This window comes from Crassostrea angulata, chromosome 2, assembly GCF_025612915.1.
Source record: "Crassostrea angulata isolate pt1a10 chromosome 2, ASM2561291v2, whole genome shotgun sequence".
Lineage (NCBI taxonomy): Eukaryota > Metazoa > Mollusca > Bivalvia > Ostreida > Ostreidae > Magallana > Magallana angulata.
This window is the reverse complement of record NC_069112.1, coordinates 41796194-41820004: the sequence shown is the minus strand read 5'-3', so window position 1 is coordinate 41820004 and position 23811 is coordinate 41796194. Positions and strand designations below refer to the sequence as shown.

The 23811-nt window shown below is 32.3% G+C and overlaps 1 protein-coding gene across 1 annotated transcript in view; it reads left to right on the top strand.

Annotated features, from left to right (window-relative positions):
• Nucleotides 1-5608: 5608 nt before the first annotated feature.
• LOC128174346 (multiple epidermal growth factor-like domains protein 6) overlaps nt 5609-23811 on the top strand; it is a 36752-nt gene continuing 18549 nt past the window's right edge. Inside the window, exons 1-5 of the mRNA XM_052839915.1 lie at nt 5609-5630; nt 6631-6855; nt 7567-7827; nt 8875-9009; nt 10278-10409. Coding sequence (XP_052695875.1) covers nt 5609-5630; nt 6631-6855; nt 7567-7827; nt 8875-9009; nt 10278-10409 — 775 coding nt within the window. The remainder of the gene's footprint in view (nt 5631-6630; nt 6856-7566; nt 7828-8874; nt 9010-10277; nt 10410-23811) is intronic.

The window sequence follows — 23811 nt, the reverse complement described above, 5'->3', positions numbered from 1 at the left end:
CACATTTCCCTTCGTCCTAGTCAGGTGATTGTAGCTGGTAGGTTACTTTCCCCAGGTCTGTATGTTGCAGCATGATGGCCTGCCCAACGAGGGATTGATGATCACACGATCCAAATGATAGTAGTTCCTACAAAACGTTGAACTTGTTAAAACATGTTTTGTTTTCAGTTTTAAAAATTGGCTATTGTTATAATTCAAATAAGAGGCTAATCGACATACTCTAAAAAAACCAAGTTTTAGCTCACTCTGTTGCCATACTAATTCTACACTCAGTTGAAGCAGATCTTTGACAATATGCAGCAAAGCATATAATAGCATCGGGTACCATAGCATATGATATTATAGCATACAAACCGATTTTAACTTGGTTTTATATTGTTTTATTTAAAAAAAATAAATGTTCACATTTCAGATTATTGGTACTCTATGGCTTATTATCAGTTTTCTTCGAATAGTTTTGAACTCTTATGTGTGTGAAGGTTTTTTTCTCATTGCATACCATAGAATAGCATAACATACCATATCATTAAGCACTTCGTTTTAATATTGCAAAAATCTAATAGCATAGCATTGAAATCTTATAGCATATCATTAAAATAGCATACCATTGCATAGAATAGAATTGTAGAAGATATGCATGGAATAATTGTAAAGCTATGAGATCTAAGATGACCAGAAGCCCCAATGAAGTCCAAAGGTTTTTGTAACACTGAATGGAACTGGTACATGTATTTCGTAAGCGGCTTAGAATCTAAATGTGTTAACAAGGTATGACTGTGTGATAGGTTTCACCTAGAGCCTGAACATGTTTTAATGGTTTGAATATGACTGACAGAGGACGTATGACGTGACGTTATGTCTACAACAGAGGAAAACCCACATTTGGTCTGTCTTGGACATTTGTATTGTGATTTGACAGAGTAGATTCATTTGGCTTTGAACTTGATGTTTTCACATTGCAAGGCTAATGTTTCACTGACTCTCAGCAAGCAGCCATAACAAATGAGGGCAAAAGCTGCTGAAAATAATGCAGACTCATACACGGAGTTACATACGTGGGGTAAAGATTAAATATTTTTTTAAAATAGTTCATGTGATATGGGACTCTTGTGTCTTTGGTTACCCAAGCCGATCTTCGCAACCCTTCCAATGATTTATTCCCAACGAAAAGTTTTGTTGTGTGTTGAAAGTCATATTTTTTTGAAAGCAAGATAGTGCAATAATGTAAAGTGTCACTGTTATGTAGGACCTCGTTAGAATGGAGAGGTACCCAATGAAATGTAGCAGTTGTGTAACTGGCACTGGCCAAGTTTTTTGTTTAAAGTTGTATTTTGAAAGAAACTCATGAAATTTGTTTAGGCAGCTGAAAATGCTTTGTGAGTTGATGATGCTAAAGAACAATGGAGCATTCTAATTTCTTCCCATTTAGATATTCCCAGATGTGTACCAGTAGAGGCAAAGGAGGTGCGTCTGCTTGTGGTACTGAATCTGCCCAACTATGAACGAGATAAGGAGTCGGCTATAGAGTTTTGCTTCGTAGGAATGTGTGATGCCCCAAAAGCATATTTTGACTTCAGGCATATTAACACAAGCTTGTGGTTCAGGTTCATAAACCTCTCAGTCCTGGATGTAGATTGGTTTATAACTTGGCCAATTGACATGTTGGCAACACGAAATAAATGACTTGAGTTTGCAAATTGGCTTTACCATAAAATGAGCGCAACTACCACTGGGAAAATTTCTAAGAAGGTCAGATCGATATATATTGAATTTCTTTTATTGTTTAATAAGTATATAAAGGACTGTCTTGCCCATTGATGATTATTCAATACGTTTTCCGGCAGAACAATTCAACAGGTACTGAAACAGTACCTTTCCCTCTACTAAGCTACTTTCACTTTTAAGTGAGTAGTTAAGTCGTACTTAGAATTATTACTCAATTAGAGTATATTTTTTAATTCGAGCAAAACGTCTTATTATTTTCTAAACCAGTATATGGTAAATAAAATATCATTTCTGAATTATTCTGGGTCTTATTGATAAATCAGAAAAATATTTGTTTGACATATTATATATTCCTAGAGTATTTAACTTTTGAGATTGTCATCTAGAGTGATCTAAATCTTAATCTCGATTTATTTCGTTGGTGACAATGTCGGGATCGCAGGCTTGAATTTTATTTATCATCTTGTAATGTAATTAGTTTTATATATTAAAAAAAATCGACCACCGTCCAACATAGGATTGTCACTGTCAAATTGTCGAACCGGAATCTTGAAATTTGTTTGCTAGGTTAAAAATACTATTTCGTTATTTAACATGAAGTTGACGGCTGATATTATCCAATAATATGGCATGCCTTAACAAATAGTTCGTTAAAATTTCAATCATCTATACTGAATAGTTGCTGAAAAAAATACAACAGGATTTTTTGTTACGGACAGACAGACAGACGGACGGACAGACAGACACACAAAAGTAAAACATAATATATGTACCCCCTTCTCCTTTGGAGCGGGGGTATAGTAACAGACCAAGGCTTTCTACAGGTCGGTATCACCTAAGGTATACATGTATCCCGGTGAGTAGTCGAGCTAAGGTGATAAAAGTTTGAAACCCCGCGGACATACTCGTCTGTGAGTAATATATGCCTTTCTACACGGGGTGATAACATGCATTAAATGCAAATGTATGCATTGTTTTTTTTTGCTTTTTGTCTGTTTTTTTCTTCAATATGAGTATATGAATTAAATATTTAAACAGGAAAAGTGTGTTTTTTTATAGTAAAAATCCAAACCATTTTGTCCTAAAAAATAGTATGTACAACTGTATGCGTCTTCATGGTAACGGAGATGTATAGCAACCAACTTTTAATATTTGTACAGTAGATATACGATAACATGCCTTGTCATAAAATTTGGGATAAATCGGTGACTATGTGTGCCAGAACTCTTATACAAATGTTTAAATGCTCACATTTGTAATTTGTACAGAGAATGGTTCTTAAAAAGGTACATTTGTACATCATGAATAAGATTTTCTACTTCGCGAAACTACATGTTACCTATATTCCATATGCGATGGGCGTACATGTAATTTCGAAGAAAGATCAAATATGATGCTTTGACCCGTAGACTGTATCGGGAAACGATAATTTACCGAATATTATCTGAAGTTGTTTTTTTGTTTTGGGGGTTTTTTTTTTACACTGAAGTGTATGCGGTTCCTTGTGTAGTTGAATTAAGCTAAAATGATCACACTATCTGAGAAATAAAGTCGAATGGCGTTGAATGTACACAACATATATACGTGCAAAAGTTTGGTGTGACATAAATAACGACGGAGCTTTTATATGTAGCAGAAAAAAGGCAGATACTGTAGTAAATGACTTCTAGCGTGTTTGATATTAATTATTCTATGTCACAATTCGTAACATTTTTGAAGCATTTCTGAAATACTCTGTTTCTAACTGAAAAAAATACATAAACATTTCAATACCTTTCCTACATTTCCGTTTGTTTACTACGCTTAATGCATGAACTGTTAGCACAAACGGAGCGGAGTAAAGAGCCCAAACTGTGAACGTTGAACGTATGTTGAGCGATCGGTAGGCAAATTCAAAATTGTAAAGTAGATAGTATCAGGGACAGATATCATCATTTATATTTCACTTAACATCGACTCTGAGGCTTTTTGTTCTAATTGATATGTTTGCATAAAATGGATACATTGTATACATGTAAGAGAACAGTTTTAATCGCGTTTCCTTTGTTTTAACTTCAATTCAGTTCCTTCTCACGTTCTGCTTTATCATATCAAAATCAGAGACAAGGATGTAAATGAACATAGGGAAGTAATTATCAAATAAAATAAAATAATAAAACACACCGGTTTGTGCTATAGCCTTTCTAAGTTTATGTTCTTCCTTTTTTATGTTCTGCTCTATCAGATCAAGTGTTAGATCAAATGTTACAGAAACGGATAAAGCCAATTTAAAAACGTTGTGTGAAATAGCGAATTGTATAATATTAAGCACCTGTTTGATGTTTGTCAATACTAGATAAAGCTATGTTGAGTGCATATATTCTATCCCACGGTTTTAAAAGAACAAACCGTGAGAACCATCATCTTGATGGTAACACATACGGTCAATATTAAAAAAAAATGTTTTAAGATAGGGAAAGGCAAAGAATTAGATACGTGGTTATTTTAAATTTCTTGTTTATTGATATAAAAGATTAATGTGCTAATGATATATTTTGTTTTAATTTTTGCGTAATCTTCAGTAATTAAGAAAACATATATGTGTTGCTTAAGTGAGACTTGAAACTGTTCATACATGTAACATATATTATCCTTGTGGATTTTATTAATTAATATTAACAACACTTGATCAGGTGTAAATTATATTAAGGAGTATTTTGAATAAGATGTTCTAAGCATGAAAATAAAATTAATTATGCGTCTCCTGATATAAATGTATAGCATCCATTAGATTAGTTTACATTTTTTCAAATGGTTTCTTTTAAGGATGATCTCATTGTTCATATTGATCATATTTCGTGTTGACATGTTTTAAGAAATTTTTACCATACATTGGGTCTTATTTATTTTACAATATACTACTAACATATTTGAAAAATCGTTAAAAAAAAGTATAGGTTTTATCAGATATTTAAACACCGGATAATTTTAATATATCATTCACTCAAATTTTGACAGACTCGTACATTTCAGAGTTATTATTTTAATAACGGTTTCCTTGGCCTGTAGAAAAACAACGAATAATCCTCTCTATATCGTTACTGAGAAATATTCGCATGGCTTGCACCGAACAACACCTTGCACCTGCAGTAAAACAAATACTGGTATTTGTTATTTTAGATGCAAAGGATTTCTTCCGGAGGGTTTACTTAAAGCTGATCTTTGTCATAATCATAAATTTGCTTTACCTGTGGTCTTGACAAAAACATCACTCAAAAGTAGCAGATTTTTTCTTAAAGTTTTAGAGATTTGAGCCTTCTCCTTTTCTAAGAAAAGCATGTGTATGAAATGCTAAATTATAAAACAAAAAAAGTTATATGAAGTCATCTGTAGTAAACAGAATACCTAAGACAATGATACTAGAAACTTGTTCAGAATGTCAATAATGAATAGCCGTCACACAGCAATAAAGAGGATATGTCATTTTGTTTTATAAACAGAATCATTATCAAGAAATTATTTGAGATGGGATGTACATGTATTGCATGAATTGAGTCTCTAGCGTGGATTCATATAACTAAAGAAGTATTTAAATAACTATTGTCTTGATTTTTTTTTCACTTTTATGTGTTTACATAAGAATCATTCCAAGTTATGTTTAATTATCGTGTCTCCCGATGTCCCTATGTAAGCATCGTCGATAACCTGGCTTGCATAATTATCAAGAACGGCTTTCAAAAGCTTGGGGCTGTTAAGGCGTGAAAATCACAGGTAACCTAAATAATAGCACGTGCTATACTAACGGATATGTTCAATAGACCGGAAAATCGGCGAAAGGGAAAGACAGTGCACTGAAGGTGTGAAATTACTGAGGCGGTTAATTGACTTGACTTCGAGAGAAAGCATGTCTTATAGTGACTGGGGCCGTAAGTTAATTTTGAGATAAGCGGTGTATTCGAGTTGCCTTGCTCGACATACCAGTTTTTTTATAACCATTTTTATAGTAAAACTTGCCGGGACCACAGATATACCTCGGGATATCCGTGGTATTCGAGATATCTGTGTTCGATATACCAAAGTTTAATGTATAAAGGTCAATATCCTGGCATTAAATGTAACAATGATAAAAATCCCTCAGTGAAACTTTCTTTGTTCTGACAAATGTTAATGACGGGGTCATAATTAGAAAGCTGTTATTATTATTATTTTTTTATTTAAATCAATCATACAATTTCATTTTAGAGACTTGAAACAATATCGTATATTATAAATGTATTAATATGTTTCAGCTCCATTAAAAGTGAACTTACCATTTGTATCCTGTAATTATTTCCTTTTATATCAAAGTGTCTATGGAATAAGAATCCCAGTCAGTTACTATATGTTGAAGTTGATTTTTAACTTCACTCTATGCATTTGATTTTAACTATGTTATGGGTGTTTTCATTTATGTGGCTTTTGGCGATTTCAAAGGCTTATGGTAAGATTACATACATATAATGTCATATAACTTTGCAATAGTATAAGACAATAGTTTTTTGATATTTCAATACTTTCTGTTAAGATATTATATTCTTATAAAGACGGATATTTATCTATAATACTTTTGAATAATATATTGTTTACAACATTATTACATGTATATGTATTTAACATTCAAAATGGGTGATATGTGTATACAATATAACTGTCACATGTAATTTATATAAAAAATGATGTTTATGTGTATTCAGACTTCGTATGCTTTTCAGTAAATCTCATTTAATTAATTGTATTTCATATAAACAAAAAAGGACCAATACATAAATGAAACAATGTATTTTTCATGTGTTTGAGAAGTATTATCAAAATGTAAATGCTATTTATACCATATCGGATATTATTATACGATTGTGTTTAGTATGTGTTGTGTGTGTTTGTTGACAGTTAATATTGCCCTCAATAAACCAGCATACCAGCAGTATCCATTGAGACCAGGTGACGACAGATATGACGCAAGTAACGCTGTGGACGGACGTAAATCTAATCTGAGCTTCGACGGTGGTCAATGTGCTGTATCATTAGGCACACAAGACGCCACCTGGTGGGTGAACCTGAACAGCATCCACAGCATCAATCACATCACCATCTACTTTGTGACTGACAAACATGGTATAGTCACAATCATTGTGTAACTTGCAAATGATAGTCAGTGTTGCTTCAAATGTGCATTACGTATCTACATGTACACTTTGTATTTATATGATAACGGTTCAGGTTTATCAGTTTACTAAATATTTACGTTGATGTATTGAAATTCCTGTATCTTGGAGTGATTCAAAATCATACTATTAATCTTTTTTGCTTTTATTGTAAAGAAGTGTAAAAAAAAAATCAAACTGTATCAATGAATGTAATGAACATTTGCATTAAATGAATCAACATTTTAAAAACGGTGGATTGTTAAGTGCGGTCTTTAAACTATGATTGCAAATTAAAGCTTACATTAAAATGTTGATTTTTTTTTAGTTTGCATCAATATAATTGTTCATATGTTTAAGTGATTACATACTTATATTTCTTTATAGTCCCGAATCTAAATTGACGGATTACTTACTTTATCCTTAATGCTAGTGTATCAATACATGACCGCGATTTTTAAAACAGTAACAGTATAAATGTATGGCATAGAGTAGTGATAAAATATGATTTAAGGAATGAATTCAATATTTTGTTTAGTTTTATACGATATAAAATGGTTAGGGGCAGTTTACGCTTTATAAACCGCGAAGCGGTTTATAAAAAAGCGTAAACTGTTTCAAACCATTTTAAAAATAAATTTATAATCCTGGTTTCTCATTTGATCGATAACGTCTTGTACAGATTCCTGGTTTCGGACGTACATAGCAGGCCATTTACTTGGATTCTCCGTCTATGTATCCAATACCACGGATAGATCACAGGGAACGTTGTGTTTCAAGGACGACAACTTCACAACAAAAACAACACCTTTTGTCTTCACAACAAATTGTTTTGTACATGGACAATATGTCATCTACTACAACGAGAGACGACCAGGAGTTGTCTACCCTGACGGTTATAAACGTTTTGTATGGAGTAACCTCTGTGAAGTAGAAGTGTATGGTTAGTATTCTTTACAATTTGAAGAACCTTTGAATTTTTTTTAAAATATTTTTCATTTTTGGTCACATGTTTACCTTTATTGTCAAAACATAAAACAATAAACCAGAGTGTAGACCCTGTGGATTAAATCAGTAATCTGAGAACGTGTTGGTTATTTGAATGATTTTTTTTTAAATTTTGTTCAATCGTCTAAAGTGTCTATTTTATCTCGGAATGCCACCCACCCCGAAAAAAAATAGTAAAATGTCATGCTTAGCAATTTTATTATAGATGTGAGTTATTCAAACTAGTCACAAAGAAACCTTTTGCTATTTAATCAGTATAAAGATAACTTAGTGACAGGATGGAACATTGCATTTCAAATATTTCATTTAGTATCAAATTAAATGAATGGCAAACCATTTTACTATGAGGGGCATGGATGTTACATATATGTTAGGAAGGCGTAATGTAGCGAGATAAAATAACTTAACAGGTCGCATATATCTTAAAAATATGTTATTTGGTGTAAGTAATTCCTGATATGTTCGTAGGTGGTAGCTTGGATAATTTTATTACAGTATTATATCTCTTAACACCTGCTGAGGTATTGCTTAAATTTTATAAAAGCACATAATTTTATGGAATAGTTCAATGCAAGGTTGATGAGAGTACCTCTACCACACTATAACATGTATGACCTCTAGGTTTGATAGCATATTTGCTAACCAAGAGTTTTCGGTCCAATTCTCTCCCTATAAACCTAATGAGATCTGCCGAAGGTTTATAGGAAGCGTAGTGGAAAAAAATTTCTTGGCTAGCGAAGATATTAGGTCACAGTCCTCAAGTTGGAGAGACGGATCTGTATGTTACAATAGTCAAATACTGGATATCCATTGATTTTTTTAAAACCATTAATGCACCATCATATTTTTCATTTTATTCATGCATATCAATATACACAATCACATAAATAAACGCCTCTTGTATCTTTTTCTTTTCATTTTGAATAGATTAAATATAACATCAAAATAAAAACATATGTAATAAAGAACATTTGATGTACAGGATGTCCAGTAACAGGGTTTTACGGATCTTACTGCTCCATTCCCTGTCCTGATGTCAACTGTCAGTACTGTCACATAGAGACGGGCTATAGCCAGTGTTGTAAACCTGGATACCAAGGTCATCACTGTGAATTAGGTAAGAAATGATTTCAATAGACAAAGATTACTTGTATGTGTACATGCCTTTATATGACTTTGTTACTGTTACGTATTGGCTACCTTACAAAGCATTGCTAGAACTTATTTAATTTGGAGAGATATTTTTTTTGTTCTAAAACAATCATACGAATCAAGTATAAACGTGTATTTTTTTAATTGTGTGTAATAAAAGATTATGAACATATGTATAGTTATGTTTAAAACAAATTTAATAACATTGAAACATTTTATTTATGAACCGAATTGATTCCATATAAGATGAGTTGCTTTGCTGATTAGTTCCTGCATTGACTTTAAAAGTTTCACAACTGTTTAAAAAAAAAGTTGTGTCAGTGTGCAGACAGGTAAACTTTCTTTTTCACAGGAAATGTGAAATTAAGCAAATTTACGGCTTTGGAGGATTTATAAACCAAAAGAAAATTACCGTATATAACGAACACGACCCTCAATAATTTACGACTCTAACGAAGTAAATGCAAGACCTCGCTAATGAAATATTTCCGCGATTTTTCATTCCTGTAACGAATATTGTACATTGCATATTTATTTAAAGACACATGGAATTTAAAGATTGGTTGACAGCTCTAATGTTTATTAAATGGACTGTTCACGGCATAACGGTCATCTGACCGTTTAAAAACAGATTCACTGTGATATTTCTTACAAATTCGTTTACGAAAAACGAAGAACGTCTATACTTAAGAACTTGTTTTGCTTTTATCAGTTATTAAGTTTTATACCGGTATAATTTCTCATCACACACTTTTTTTGGTATTACCAACAGTAGTCTTTGTTCAGTATATTGGGTTTATTTAGCGAGTTATAAAAACAAAGCCAGTAGTCACCTTCATTTATGAATAATGTATTATACATTGTTACAGCAAACATGTACAAAATTGTATTGGTTTGAAATTTCAGAAATCAAAGTGTCTAATTATACTTAGCAAACCGAGTTTGTAACTCCATAAACAGTAGTTTTTCTTTTTTTAAGAAATACGCAGCCCTTGAATTTGGTGAATTTTTGTCATAATGTTATAATGCTGACTGTGATTTGGTCTACAAAGGTCATCTGGTTTTTCAAACGTGTAACAAACGTTACAGACGATGAGAAATGTGGTGTCCTTTGTGCAGCATATTTAGCTGTTGCGACCCGTATTGTTACAAATACAAAAAACAAACATATTTGTCTAAATAAGATACAGCTGTTTTATTGTGTAAAGATACATTTTCTTATTTTTTTACTAGCATGTCCACGTGGTTATTTTGGAAATAAATGTACTGAAAGATGCAATGACACATGTGCCGGATGTAATAATGTGAATGGCGTTTGCGACTCTGGATGCATCCCTGGCTGGAGAGGTTATCACTGCAACGAAGGTAGCGTTCATAATATTTAAAGTTTGGAGTGGAATTTTTACAGGCAGGCTCTATGTACAACAATACTTTACCACTGAAATGACTTTACCACTGATTCATAAAAAAAAATGCTGTCGAAATTTAGGTTTTGTAGAACTAAAGAAGTCCATCCACAACTTAAGCGAATTTAACAATTTTGATTGATTTATACTACCTCAAATACATATTTTAAAGCTATTATACAGATTTTTTTACTATGATTTTCAACCTAAAGCTAACCAACATGTTGTATTATTTTAGGTAAAACGTAATGGGAAAGTAAATGATAGAGAAACGAACGACATATCCCAATGTTTTAGCCGTCATTTCAATAGGACATTACAGAGAATGACATATCTATCGCATAAAACATTCATTTTCAGCTTGTTCTTCGTTTACTACACTAAGTATATCAATCTTAACATTTTACTGTCCTTAAGATGTATAATTCAGTGTTGAAATACATGTATGTATTACAGTTTTCGACTTGCGCTGTTAAGTATATTTTTTTTTATCAGATGATCAAGATATTAAAATGGCGTGTTGATATACAGTTTTTAAGTTATTTATTGTTGTTGTTTTAGTTTCACTTCGTTATTATTTCATTTTTGCTTGATACTGTATATATGTTCTGTTATTTCCTTTTATTAGGAAAATATGCAATATTTCTACCATTCACTAAATAAACATTTGTGTTTTTGTGCGATAATAAATTATTTATTTTCGTTTCTTTACGATGAATGATGTATAATGTAATTTGATATTTGATTTGTATAAAACTGTATAACATCTGAGTTATAAGTTGTACATTTTCTGACGTAATAATAATTACAAGATACATACGAGTTCAATTCATACAAGCCGGATCCGGTCAAAATGGCCAAATCCTGCCTGTATGTAAGTATGCAGTTAGCAGACTGGATCGATGGAGACATGGAGGCTCAAAACCATGGTGTTTGATAATGTCTGGGTCTTTCACTTGTATTCTACTGACCTGATGATTTCGAGTCTGCACATTAACTCATCAAGTGTTGCCACAGAGGATAGTGGCCACTTTCACCTTATTCTAAAATAGTTAATACCTGTCTGTTGAATTAAAAAAATGCACTGTTTACTTTGCAGTAAAAACGAAGTTTTAAGAGGTTTAAATGGAAAATAGAATTTAAAAAATATGTTTTTATCTTACTTTGTGTTATTATGATTGACTTGCTCAGAAATATAATTCTAGAAGGTTATTATTCGAATAATGTTTTATGATCTTGTTCTTTGGAGTTTTATTAATTTTGTTAATTTGTTTATTTATAACTTATTCTATTTATATCTAACGAAAGATGAATGATAAAGACAACCATTTTATTTAACAACTATTTTAGATATTTTTTTCTAGTGTTAACAATACATTTTTTTTTTAGTTGTCTTCAACTGATTTGAACTTATTCATTAATCAAAATATTTTGCCCTAACGTCATCTACACGTTTTTGTATTAAATCCAATCAATTTTAACACTCGAACTAATATTTCGTAGACAAAGAAACATGTGCACTTGTAAGATCACATTTCTAACAATAAAATACAAATCTTCACATGTGCATTTATATTAGAAAGCCCATTTATAATGTAGCTGTTTAAAACTTGACTATCCTCTGTTTAAAAGGACATGATCACGATTATAGTCATTTGTTTCCCGATTAAATGTTTGCAATGCTTTAGTAAGGCATTTCTGATACTTGTAGTCAAATACAAATTACCGTTCTTTGCTATGTAAACATAGCTTACATTATAATTCGGTTTACATTTTGAGTTTTGTGAGTGAAAATTTCAGTTTTTATACCTAATACTTCTTAGATTAACGTTAGAAATTGTTTTTGTTTTGAAACGAATTAAACAAATTAAATGATGAAAAAAAACATGGAAAATATGTTTTACTGGTATACGACAAAGATTTGAGAGCTCTCTGCCTTGCTTATAACTCTACAACTGACAACAATACTTCAATTGATTCCCACAAATGTTATGGTGAGTGCATTGAACATAAATCACTTTGCAAATAGAAAGGTTTAAAACACTTGAATATAAACTGACACAAAATAAAATAAGTTAAACGTGAATCGTTAACGTTTAATATAACGTTTGTATCCCCACTGCAGCGATATCGCCTTGTCCTTTTTGTGACATGATCTATCAAAATATGTTGTACATGTATTGAAAACTGTTCATATTGCATGAATAGCATTTCTTCAACACACTTTTTTTTACACAAAATAACTGAATATCAGACTGCTTAAACTGAATTTAGTTTTCTGGGCAAACATAAATTACTTTATTACAGATTAAAAGATACGAAATTACTCTATATGAATTGGGGTAAAAGTTACAATATTCTTAACAATGAAATATATTTAGACGGTCTACAATAGAGAGAGAGAGAGAGAGAGAGAGAGAGAGAGAGAGAGAGAGAGAGAGAGAGAGAGAGAAGGATCTTATTACATATGGTACAATTGTAACCAGTTTATTATTTAAAATCTGGATGTATAAAGGTCAGGCTGTGATCAAAAAGCTCGCAATAACTAATTAGAACAATTTCCTGTTGTTGATTATATGGAAATATTATAAATGATACATTTATTTCCTGGGTTTGTTTTAATTTTCCATAAAGTTAAAGTATTTCCTTGTTTATCGTGTATTTAACGTAAACGATTACAATATGTGACATATAAGTCAAATGTTATGCAAATAAAAAAAAGAATATTGACGTACATATTAGGGATGGGTTAATTGAAAGAGAAAAAAAAAACTACTTGTATTTTTTTTCCCTTGAATAACAAAAAAATTAATGTATTAAAATACATTTTAAAAATATCAGGTAAAAACAATTCCCGAATTAATTTTAGATTACATTTCTATTTACTTTTTTCTAAGTTAAACGTTGAAAAAAGATGTATGATATTAATGTGTCGTTTGTATACCTGTTTGACATTGGTGTGTGTTGTTGCAAAAAAATGTATAATAATGTTTAATATGTTTATACGGTATAACAAAGGCAATAAGTAAAGGTCTATTTTTTTCAGCTGTGAACCCTTCTACATAAAGTGTAATACACAATATTAAAGATATTGAATACAAAATTACTTGAGGAAAATTAAGCTCAGCTCTAGACTTGAACATCATAATACTGGTTGAATTTATTGTTCATTCAAAATTACGTTTCTTGAAATTTTAAAGCAAGATCAAGAAACGGCGATCGAATTAAAATCAAACCTTCAAAAGTATTACCGCGTATATAAGTGTATATTGATGCTGTTTATAAATATATTTCATCTCAAAATTTATTCATAAATTTGTTGAGGTACATTGTAGCATATCAAGCAGAAGGGGTATAACATACACGTTACTGTCTTGATACATGCATCACAGCTATGATAACAGATATATATCGGGCGAGATAATTTTTTTTTTTATATTTATTTACTGAAACTCGCATATTAAAAAATTACCAACAAGATCATATTTTCTCTCTCTCTCTCTCTCTCTTTCTTTCTCTCTCTCTCTCTCTCTCTCTCTCTGTACATTTTGTCACTAAAAAATTATATATCTAGTTATCTAGTTATAGAATAGTCTCCATGGAATCAAGTGATTTTCATTATTCAATGATTGTCTTAAACATTTTTACTGATTTAACAATACAATATATTCAGACGGTCTACAATAGCAAGAAGGCAGGCAGAGAGAGAGAGAGAGAGAGAGAGAGAGAGAGAGAGAGAGAGAGAGAGAGAGAGAGAGAGAGAGAGAGATCTTATTACATATGGCACAATTGTAACCACTTAATTATTTAACTTCGTGATGTATAAAACTCAGATTATGATCAAATTCGCAATTACGAATTACATCAATTTCCTGCTGTTAGTTGTATGGAAATATTATAAATTATACATTTATTTCCGATTATTAAAAAAAATATATTTTTCATAAAGTTAAAGTGTTCATTGTTTATTGTGAAATAAAAGTAAAAGATTGCAATCTGTGAACTATGTCAGATGTTTTGCAAATTAAAATAAGGAAGTAATGGCGTATATATCAGGGATGGGTAATTAAAAAAAAAAACTTAAATTAAGCATAAATAATACATTTTTTTCAATATAATTGAAACTACGTGGTAATTGATTTTGCCTTTGATAACAATAAATTGATTGTATCAAAATGAATTCTAAAAAGATAATCTGTGAACAATTTTTGAATTAATTTTAGATTACACTTAATTTTTTTTCTAAGTTAAAGGATGAAAAAGGATGTTTTATAATTATGTTTCATTTGTATACCTGTTTGACATCGGTTTGTGTTGTTGCAATAAAAACATGTCTTAAAATGTTTAATTTATTTATACGGTATATCAAAGTACCTTTGACATTGCGTAAAGGTCTAATTCTGTTCAGCTGTGAACCCTTTCACATAATGTGTAATACACAATAATAAAGATATTGAGTAAGCAATTACTTGAGAAATTTAGTTCAGAATAAAACTTAAACTTAATGATACTGGTTGAATATATTGTTCATTCAAAATTACGTTTCTTGAAATTTTAAAGCAAAATCAAGAAATAGTAATCAAATTAAAAGCAAACCTAAATAAGTATTACCCTGTATATAAGTGTATATCAATGTTTATTTTATCAATGTATTTGTTCTGATAAAAAAATGAAAAAAACAAACAAACAAAAAAACAAAAACCTATAAATTAATATGTATTTAATAACATGTCTCAAATTATTTCAATGGATAGCATTGCATTACAAAAATGGAATCCAATGCAATTGAAAAAAAAAAATATTGTTGGATTTCAAATTACATGTAATTACATAGTAAAAGTTTAGAGTAATTGACCCCCAACCCTTGTACTTAAGCCATGAATCTTGCTAACTTTGATACAATAATGATGATGAACTATCTTTTAATACGATTCGTTTTTTTAAATGGTACGAAGATTGCAATTTAAATATAAACTTGTTTATATTACATTGCAGCAAATCAAGCAGAAGGGGTATTGCAATACATACACGCAACTGTCTTGATACATGTAGCACAGAAATGATAAAAGATATATCGGGACCGATAAATAACAAAAAGATCTTTGTTTTCATTTATTGAAACTAGTATATTTTATCATTACCAACAACATCATTACCATGTACTAACATCTTTCTCTTTGTCACTCTTTGGCTCTCTCTCTCTCTCTCTCTCTCTCTCTCTCTCTCTCTCGCACTAATATTCTTGTATATTCTATTCTAGAATAAACATCTACCGGTATCTACTACTGTGGGTTGACACTTGACATACGACAAGCACTTTGAATTGTTCATCAGAGCAGACTACAGATCGCTAGATCTTCAGCTAAGTTTCATAATGTATACGGATGTTTATGTATGCTTACGTAGAAATGAATGTCACTAAATGAATCTAAATTATCAAACAACCTCCCCCCAATTGATATACTACAAAGTATGTGGACTGCGATAAATTAGATGGTATGAATTCAAAGTGGTTTTAAGAATTATTTGTTTGATTTGTTTGAAATAGTTTGATTCTATAGTTTTACATGTCTTTCCTAAATAATGCATTTCCCCCTACATTAACTTATTCGCAAGGTAATGTTCCGCTTAGCGCTGCCCTTGGTATTATGTATCTACATGTAGGACTACATACATTTAATGTTCGCGCAAAAGTGGGATTAATTGAATCTATTCAAAATTGATTAGGGGCAAATGGGGTAAGTGGACACTTGGGGTGTGTGGGCACAATTTTCAATATTACTTAAAAAATTAAAGAAAACAGGAGTTACCAAACTTGATAAACTCTCGTGTGAAGGAGGGAGCAATGTTTGATATCATCAAAAACAGGGAAAATTTAAGGTCAACACATTCGACTTGAAAAGGACAAAACTGTGACTCGATCAGTTTTTCAAATGTCATGTCAATTTACAAATAATTATGTTGTTTTTTTCATTCATAGGGCAAGGGGGATCGGACGTTGTCTTGTTACCTCGTTTGTATGTCTACCATTTATAAAGGTCATGTAATGATGAAAAAATATTTGCACTGTTTACAGTATTATTACAAAATTTTTAAAATGTAAAGCAAATATTTACTTATCGAATGGCAACATACGGTTTTAAATTAATAATTGTATAATACAATATTGTTCGGTTAGAATCATTGAGTGGTTTAATTTTTAAAAATGTCAAAATATTAATTGTGATCACTTACCCCCATCTGTTGGGGGAATTGAACAGTATAAAAACCGTGAAAATGTTCTATCCATACAGCGGTGATATGTTTAATCTTTGGACATTCAATGTGAATTGAATCAGTATTAACTTACGTTTTAAGCATTCAATTTTAAAAATACCAATTTAAACTATGAAACTAAAATGAATAAAAAGTGAATTGGTGTAATTTAAGATGAATTAAAAATAGAATCACGTAAAACTAAAAGTTAAAAAAAAATGAAGTATAACTGATGACAAACATTTTCTTGATCTGCAACTAAAACATTTTTTTTTTAATCCAAGAAAAAAAAACACTGCAAATGGCCAGAAAAAGACTGTGTGCCTAAACAAGGAAATTGGGTCAGAACATCTTTAAAGCAATATGACCTGTATTTTTTTAAATTTTATTTTTGCTGGAAAAACCTGCTAGTATGCTAAGTCTGCATGTAACTTAAACTTTTATGATAAATGAGATTTCGAAAATCATACATTTTTGTCAGAAAAAATAAATTTCTCTACATAACAGTTCAATTTTTTGTACAGGACGACTATCATTAAATTTTGCTTCAATTAAGGCTTTTTCACGGTGTTTCCCACCAAATTAAGGCTATCAAAAATTAATAAACGATGATATTTTTGTCATTTTAGTAGAAAATAACATTTTTGTGAAAAAAAATTGCAGCATGAAAATTGCAGCTCATATTGCTTTAAGTAAAGCTGTCCAGTGTATTAAAAATGTAAAATGACCAAGTTTAAAGCTTCTCAGGTATTTGGCATTCAACGAACAACCCTATCAAGGAGACTTTCAACAATGGATTTGGAGGTTCAGCATCTAAACCGACCGTTCGAAGGTGGGAGAAAACTCTCTCGTTAGTCATTTATTGAAGGTGAAAGCAAGGGGTTTGGTTTGACAATATAGGATAGATATAAGCTTGCATATTCAATTATCACACAATCTGGAAGAAAGAATCCATTCAATGCAGAAGAAAAGAAAAGACATGGCATGACTGGTTGCAGGGATTCAGAGACCGGCATCCATGCTTACCTCTCCGTACATTTGAAGGTCTAGGTGCTTCTCGTCGTACTATGCTAATCTGAAAAACCAATCCAGGTTCCACAGAGCTTCTGATCAGCCACAGAAGACATCACAGAAGTACTTCGGCTTACAACAATTGTCAAAGAACCATTTAAAAGAAAAGCTAGGGAAGTGTTCTGTGCTAGATGTGTTACACAGAACGAATTTATCAAATGAAGAAAAACGAGAAAAAGACCTGAAAGAAAAAGAAATTTAAAAAAAAAAGGGCGAAGAAAAAAAAGAGGTGGAAAAAATGAAACAACAAGTCCCTTTAAGTAAGTAAAAGAAGAATAAATCAAGTTAAAAAACAAGTGGAAAGGAACATTTTCCACCTCACCCCAGTAAAGTACAGGATGCGGCTACATGTTATTACTGCTCATACTGTGGAGGGGGGGGGGGGGGGGGTTACTATTACGATAATGATTATGATGATGTGGACTGAACTAAGTTACTTGATGCGATAACTTGTACCATGGATCTTGCACTGGGAAGTATGGTCGCCAGCTAGAACAATTTGTATGTGACAAGCACTGATAAATTTCTTGTTTAGGTGCTCTTCTCTCCTGTATGTTGGAGAATGATCCCTGTGTGTTTAAGAATGCGTTGTAATTTGTGAAAAAATACTGTCACTAAATTAGATCTATAACTTTATACAATTAAATTTAAAAATAAAAACATGCATTTCAATATTTTTTAATCAAATTTTAAAATGATCAGCTAAATAAAAAAAAAAAAAAAGAAAAGTAGAAAAAATTTGTAAATTTGCCATAAATGATTAAATTTAAGGCTGTGTAAATTTAAATTTCAAGACAACATTTATGAAATAACAGTACACATTACACTGCTCATTTATCCAAAATCCAGGGGGTAAGTGAACATATTTCTAATTCAACTTCCAAGTCCATATTTAGTAGTTGGTAGAATACAAGAAAGATTTGTTCAAATTAAAAGTATTCAGACTCCAATTAAACCCGTAATGTGCCCACTTACATGTACCCCATTCCCCATTTTCCTACCCATGTAGGTCCAACGTAAAAAAAAACAAAAAAACAAACAAACATTTCATTGACCTATCGCTTGACACGAATCGTTTCGACTGCATGGTTATTCGAGTAGATTCAGGGTGAGGGGGGGGGGGGGGTTATTAACCATACTACGTTTGTTAGATACAATGTATGGCATTTTATTTGTGGACTTGGCGGATTTTGCAAAAAACACGTAAGTAAGTCTGCAAAGATTAAATTGAGACGAAAAGAAGAATTATCCAAATATATAAGAAGACATAAGACAATCAAATACTTAACCCAATCAATTTATCTCTCTCTCTCATTTATTTTCTTGTGCTACAATTTGGGGCCCCCAGTCAGAAAGGTATAAGCACGATAAAATATTCTTACTTCTTACAGCATCAAACCCGCAAGTTCCGACCCACATTTTATTGTAATCAATTCTACAACTACAAATGACACAAATACAATATAGTCAGAATATGTAATTAAAGCAATTAGAGAGACAATTTCCCAAAAACATAAAAAAAAAGAGAGCCTACCCCCCCCCCCCCCACAAAATCAAGAGGCACAGGGGCCACATCGCTCACCTGAGCCACAATTGCCTTAATTCTGATCACATTAGCATTACAGTATCAACATATCTTGACAACTAAGTACTGTAGATCTTGCTAAAAAAAATTGAAAATCTGCCAATTTTTATCTACCTCTTTGGTAAATACCTGTAAGAAGATTTTTCTCTATTCCTATATACCCCCCCCCCCCCTCCGATTTTGTGGCCCCACTTTTCTCTAGGGTATCATGGTTTCATTAAACTTATATCTGCATAACCTGTGCTTTCACACTTAGTACTGAGTTTTGGACCGAAAAACTTTCCCAGAATATTTTTAACGATTTTCTCTATTTATTCCTATGTAAAAATTCAAACCGCCATCACGGCCCCGCCCTACCCCCGGGGACCATGATTTGAACAAATTTGACTCTACACTATCTGAGGATGCTTCCACTCAAATTTGAGCATTCCTGGCCTAATAGTTTTTGAGAAGAAGATTATCTCTATATATTCCTATGTAAAACTTGATCCCCCAATTGTGGCCCCCGTTCTACCCCCGGGGACCATGATTTGAACAAACTTGAATCTACACTACCTGAGGATGCTTCCATTCAAATTTGAGCTTTCCTGGCCTAATAGTTTTTGAGAAGAATATTTTTAATATATATTCCTATGTAAAACTTGACCCCCCCCCCCCCCAATGTGGCCCCACCCTACCCCCAGGGACTATGATTTGAACAAACTTTAATCTACACTACCTGAGGATGCTTCCATTTTAATTTGATCTTTTCTGGCCAAATTGTTTTTGAGAAGAAGATTTTTTAAGATTTTCTCTATATTCCTTTGTAAAAATTCATCCCCCTTCTGTGGCCCCATCCTAACCCCGGGGACCATGATTTGAACAAACTTGAATCTACACTATCTGAGAATGCTTCCACTTAAATTTGAGCTTTCCTGGCCTAATAATTTTTGAGAAGAAAATTTTTAAAACTTTTCTCTATATATTCCTATGTAAAACTTGATCCCCCAATTTTGGCCCCTCCCTACCCCCGGGGACCATGATTTGAACAAACTTGAATCTACACTACCTGAGGATGCCTCCACACAAGTTTTAGCTTTTCAGGCCAAATAGTTTTTAAAAGAAGATTTTTGAAAAATACCAACAAATTTTCAATAATTCTCAATTATCTCCCCTTTAAAGAGGGCGTGGCCCCTCATTTGAACAAACTTGAATCCCCTTCACCTAGTGGTGCTTTGTGCCAAATTTGGTTGAAATCTGCCCAGTGATTCTTGAGAAGATGAAAATGTGAAAAGTTAACAACGACAGACAACGGACAAATTGTGATCAGAAAAGCTCACTTTAGCCTTTGGCTCAGGTGAGCTAAAAATAAGGTTTGGCATTTTACCGTTAAAATATAGCTTTGAAAATCTTTATAAGATAAACACGCAAAATATAGGTAAGATCACAGTACAGATAAACAAAACTGTGCTGTCAGGCATAGCCATATACTGCTTAAGTTTAGGCAGAAGTTCGCTAGTTCTCAACATTGCGCAATCACGACGATCTGACTCTGTTGGGTCATACACATTGGCAATCAATCAGTTTTGTATTGCATTGGATTGGAAATACTCTGCAACATTTGCGTCCATTGTAGATTGGGTTTTGATTGACAGAATGTATACATATTGGCCTTACGATCCTTAGCAATGCCGATATCCGATATACATTGTATAGCATCTGGGTAATGTCGAATGGCTACCTGTTATAAAATAAACGAAACGAAGGCAAAAATCGGAACCAAACGAAACGAAACCTACAAAACAGATTAAACAAAACTAGAAATATATTATAATTTAATTAAAGTCAACAAAAATTCCTATGATTGTATAAAAGGCTAGTGGGACGGGGTGCTTTCCCACTTTCTCACGCAGTAAATATTTATTTTTAAATTAATATATGGTAAATTTAATTTAAAAGGTGCCCCAACACTTTGGGAGCACGTAGAAAATTGTATTGAAAGTGATAATTTCCCTTTATGTGAAATCAATATTTGAATTTTAAGGGGAGGGTCTGGACCCTCCCACTCTAGATACGCGCATGCATCAATGCATTTGAAGTTTTATGAACGTAATAGTATTGCATACCCCCCCCCCCCCCCCCCGCCCCATCCACCTTTCGGTGATTCGGATTTTGTTGATCACTGATTTTCTTTAATAAATGTTAATGCTTAATTGCTTGTCAAAAAATTTGCCTCTTCAAAAACAAGATGACATGTCTGGCAAACATGAATAAAATAACAAGCCGAAAACTAATAAACCACTCATTCTATTTGATATTATGATAATTGATTTAATAACCTTTACCGACAGTGTAAGCCTGTCCTGAAATGAAGCTAAAATTGTTACACAATGTTTTGTGATTATCCAGAAATGATTCTGTAATGATGACACATAAGAATAGTTAGATGTAATTTAATATACTATGTGTCTCAGATGTAAAATTTTAGGTAGTAATACTTAAAATCTTAAACTTGATATTTTTTGTATCGTTGAATAATAATGATTTTATTTTTCATACGAAATGATGACATCTATTTGTATCGGTATTTGATTTTCTGTTTCATGCGGCGATGTCAATTTTGAAAAAGAGGTATAAGCTTTATTTGCCATTATATCTGCCATTCAGTTTTAGTTATGGATTTAACAGCGTAATTACGACAATATTCGATGCTCACACACACACCTTCAGTAATAAAATAGTGTTTTTTTGAGTCAGAAATTCTTGATAAGTCTTAAGATTCAATACTTTACGACCGAAAATTCATAACTTTCCTTTACAGAATGCCCGGTGGTGGACCAAAGTGTTTCCATGTATGCTGTGTAGCAAACAACAGAGGAAACTCATTTCCTTCAGAAAAACTTTCTGTTTACAGTCAAATATACCAATGCCAATGACACATTGTGCAATAGATGAAGGCATGAATACTATGCTGCAAAAAGACAGAAAATTCAAGTTGTCGCAAAAAATGATGAAAGCAACGATTCCCACACCATGACGTCCAAAATACAGCTCTCTATCAAGTCCACCCTCTATCTCTTTGTCGATTCCCTCCACCCCTAAAAGTCATGCACAGTGCTTTCTGTGTAAGCGTTCGGGACCAAAGCTGGTGGTGGTACCCTTAAACGGGAGATTTGCTGTGTTCATGAATTGTGAGAGTATTGTACTAGCGGGTAGTCGATGTTGTCCGGATCATTTGGAAAATTGTGAATTTATAGCCGATATATTGCATAGCATAAAGACAGCAAATAGCTCACCCCTTAGCAATACTTCTATTACTGAACTGATCAAAAGTTTACGAACAGCTACACAGCAGAATTGATTTTGAAAGGTCGTCCAACCTGACAAATAATGATTATTTGAATCTGACTGGAATATGCAAAGACGCTTTCGATAAAATATGTGCATCAGCTTTGAAATATGTTAGAAACATACCCGCTAGGACCACAGGAACATCTTTGGGCATTTTCTTATTCAAACTGAAATCTGGACTTTCTAATTAAATACTTTCAACCATCTTCAACATTACTAAATCTAGTTTGCATCGAGCTATACATCTGAATCTTTTGTTCCACAGAACTTGGGTCTTCAGCATATATCACGTGAAGAGGTAATTGAAAAGCATACGAAACCTCCAGCACATACTTTGTTTTGGAGATATTGGGAATTCACAAGTGATTCTAGTATTAGTTGATACTTATATCTATATCCAAAAAGTAACAATTTCCATTTCCAGAAACGTTCGTACAGTGTCCACTAAGGAAGACCGTTAGTGAAAAACGGTGGTGGTCGTTACGACAACAGGCCATTTTGTAACAGCGGTTAGACCCTACCTCGCAGACAATAAGAACAATGATGCAAACATCCTTACCCATTTGCTAAAGTCAAACTTGGAAAACATTAAACACTGGGTGCAAAAAAAAATGACGTTTTTGTTGTCGACCGGGCTTTTTAGAGATGCAAAAAGTGTACTGGATGATATGGGGATAAAATAAGAAAGGTCATGCTTCATGAAACGAGGGGACAATCAACTGTTGACACAGGATGTTAATGCTAGTCGTTTGGTTACAAAGGTAAGTTAAGTTTTTATGTTTGAATCTGCTAAGATTAGATTATACTAGTATCAACATTCAGCTTTGGTAGATTGTGTTTCTTAAATCAAGGAGGATATTATTTGTTAATGAATAAAATATTTAATTAAAACTGTTAAAATGTATGATCATAATTATTCAACAGTTATATATTAATATTGTTTATGCTTCCAATTAAAGGTGCGATGGGTAGTGGAGTCGGAGAATGCCCGAATAAAGAGGTTGAAGTACCTTGACGAAGTTCTCCATACAAACCTAGTACCTTATATTGGAGACTACATAAGGATTATCTGCGCCATTTCTAACAAATTCTTACCTCCACTTTCACCAGTTATTTAAAT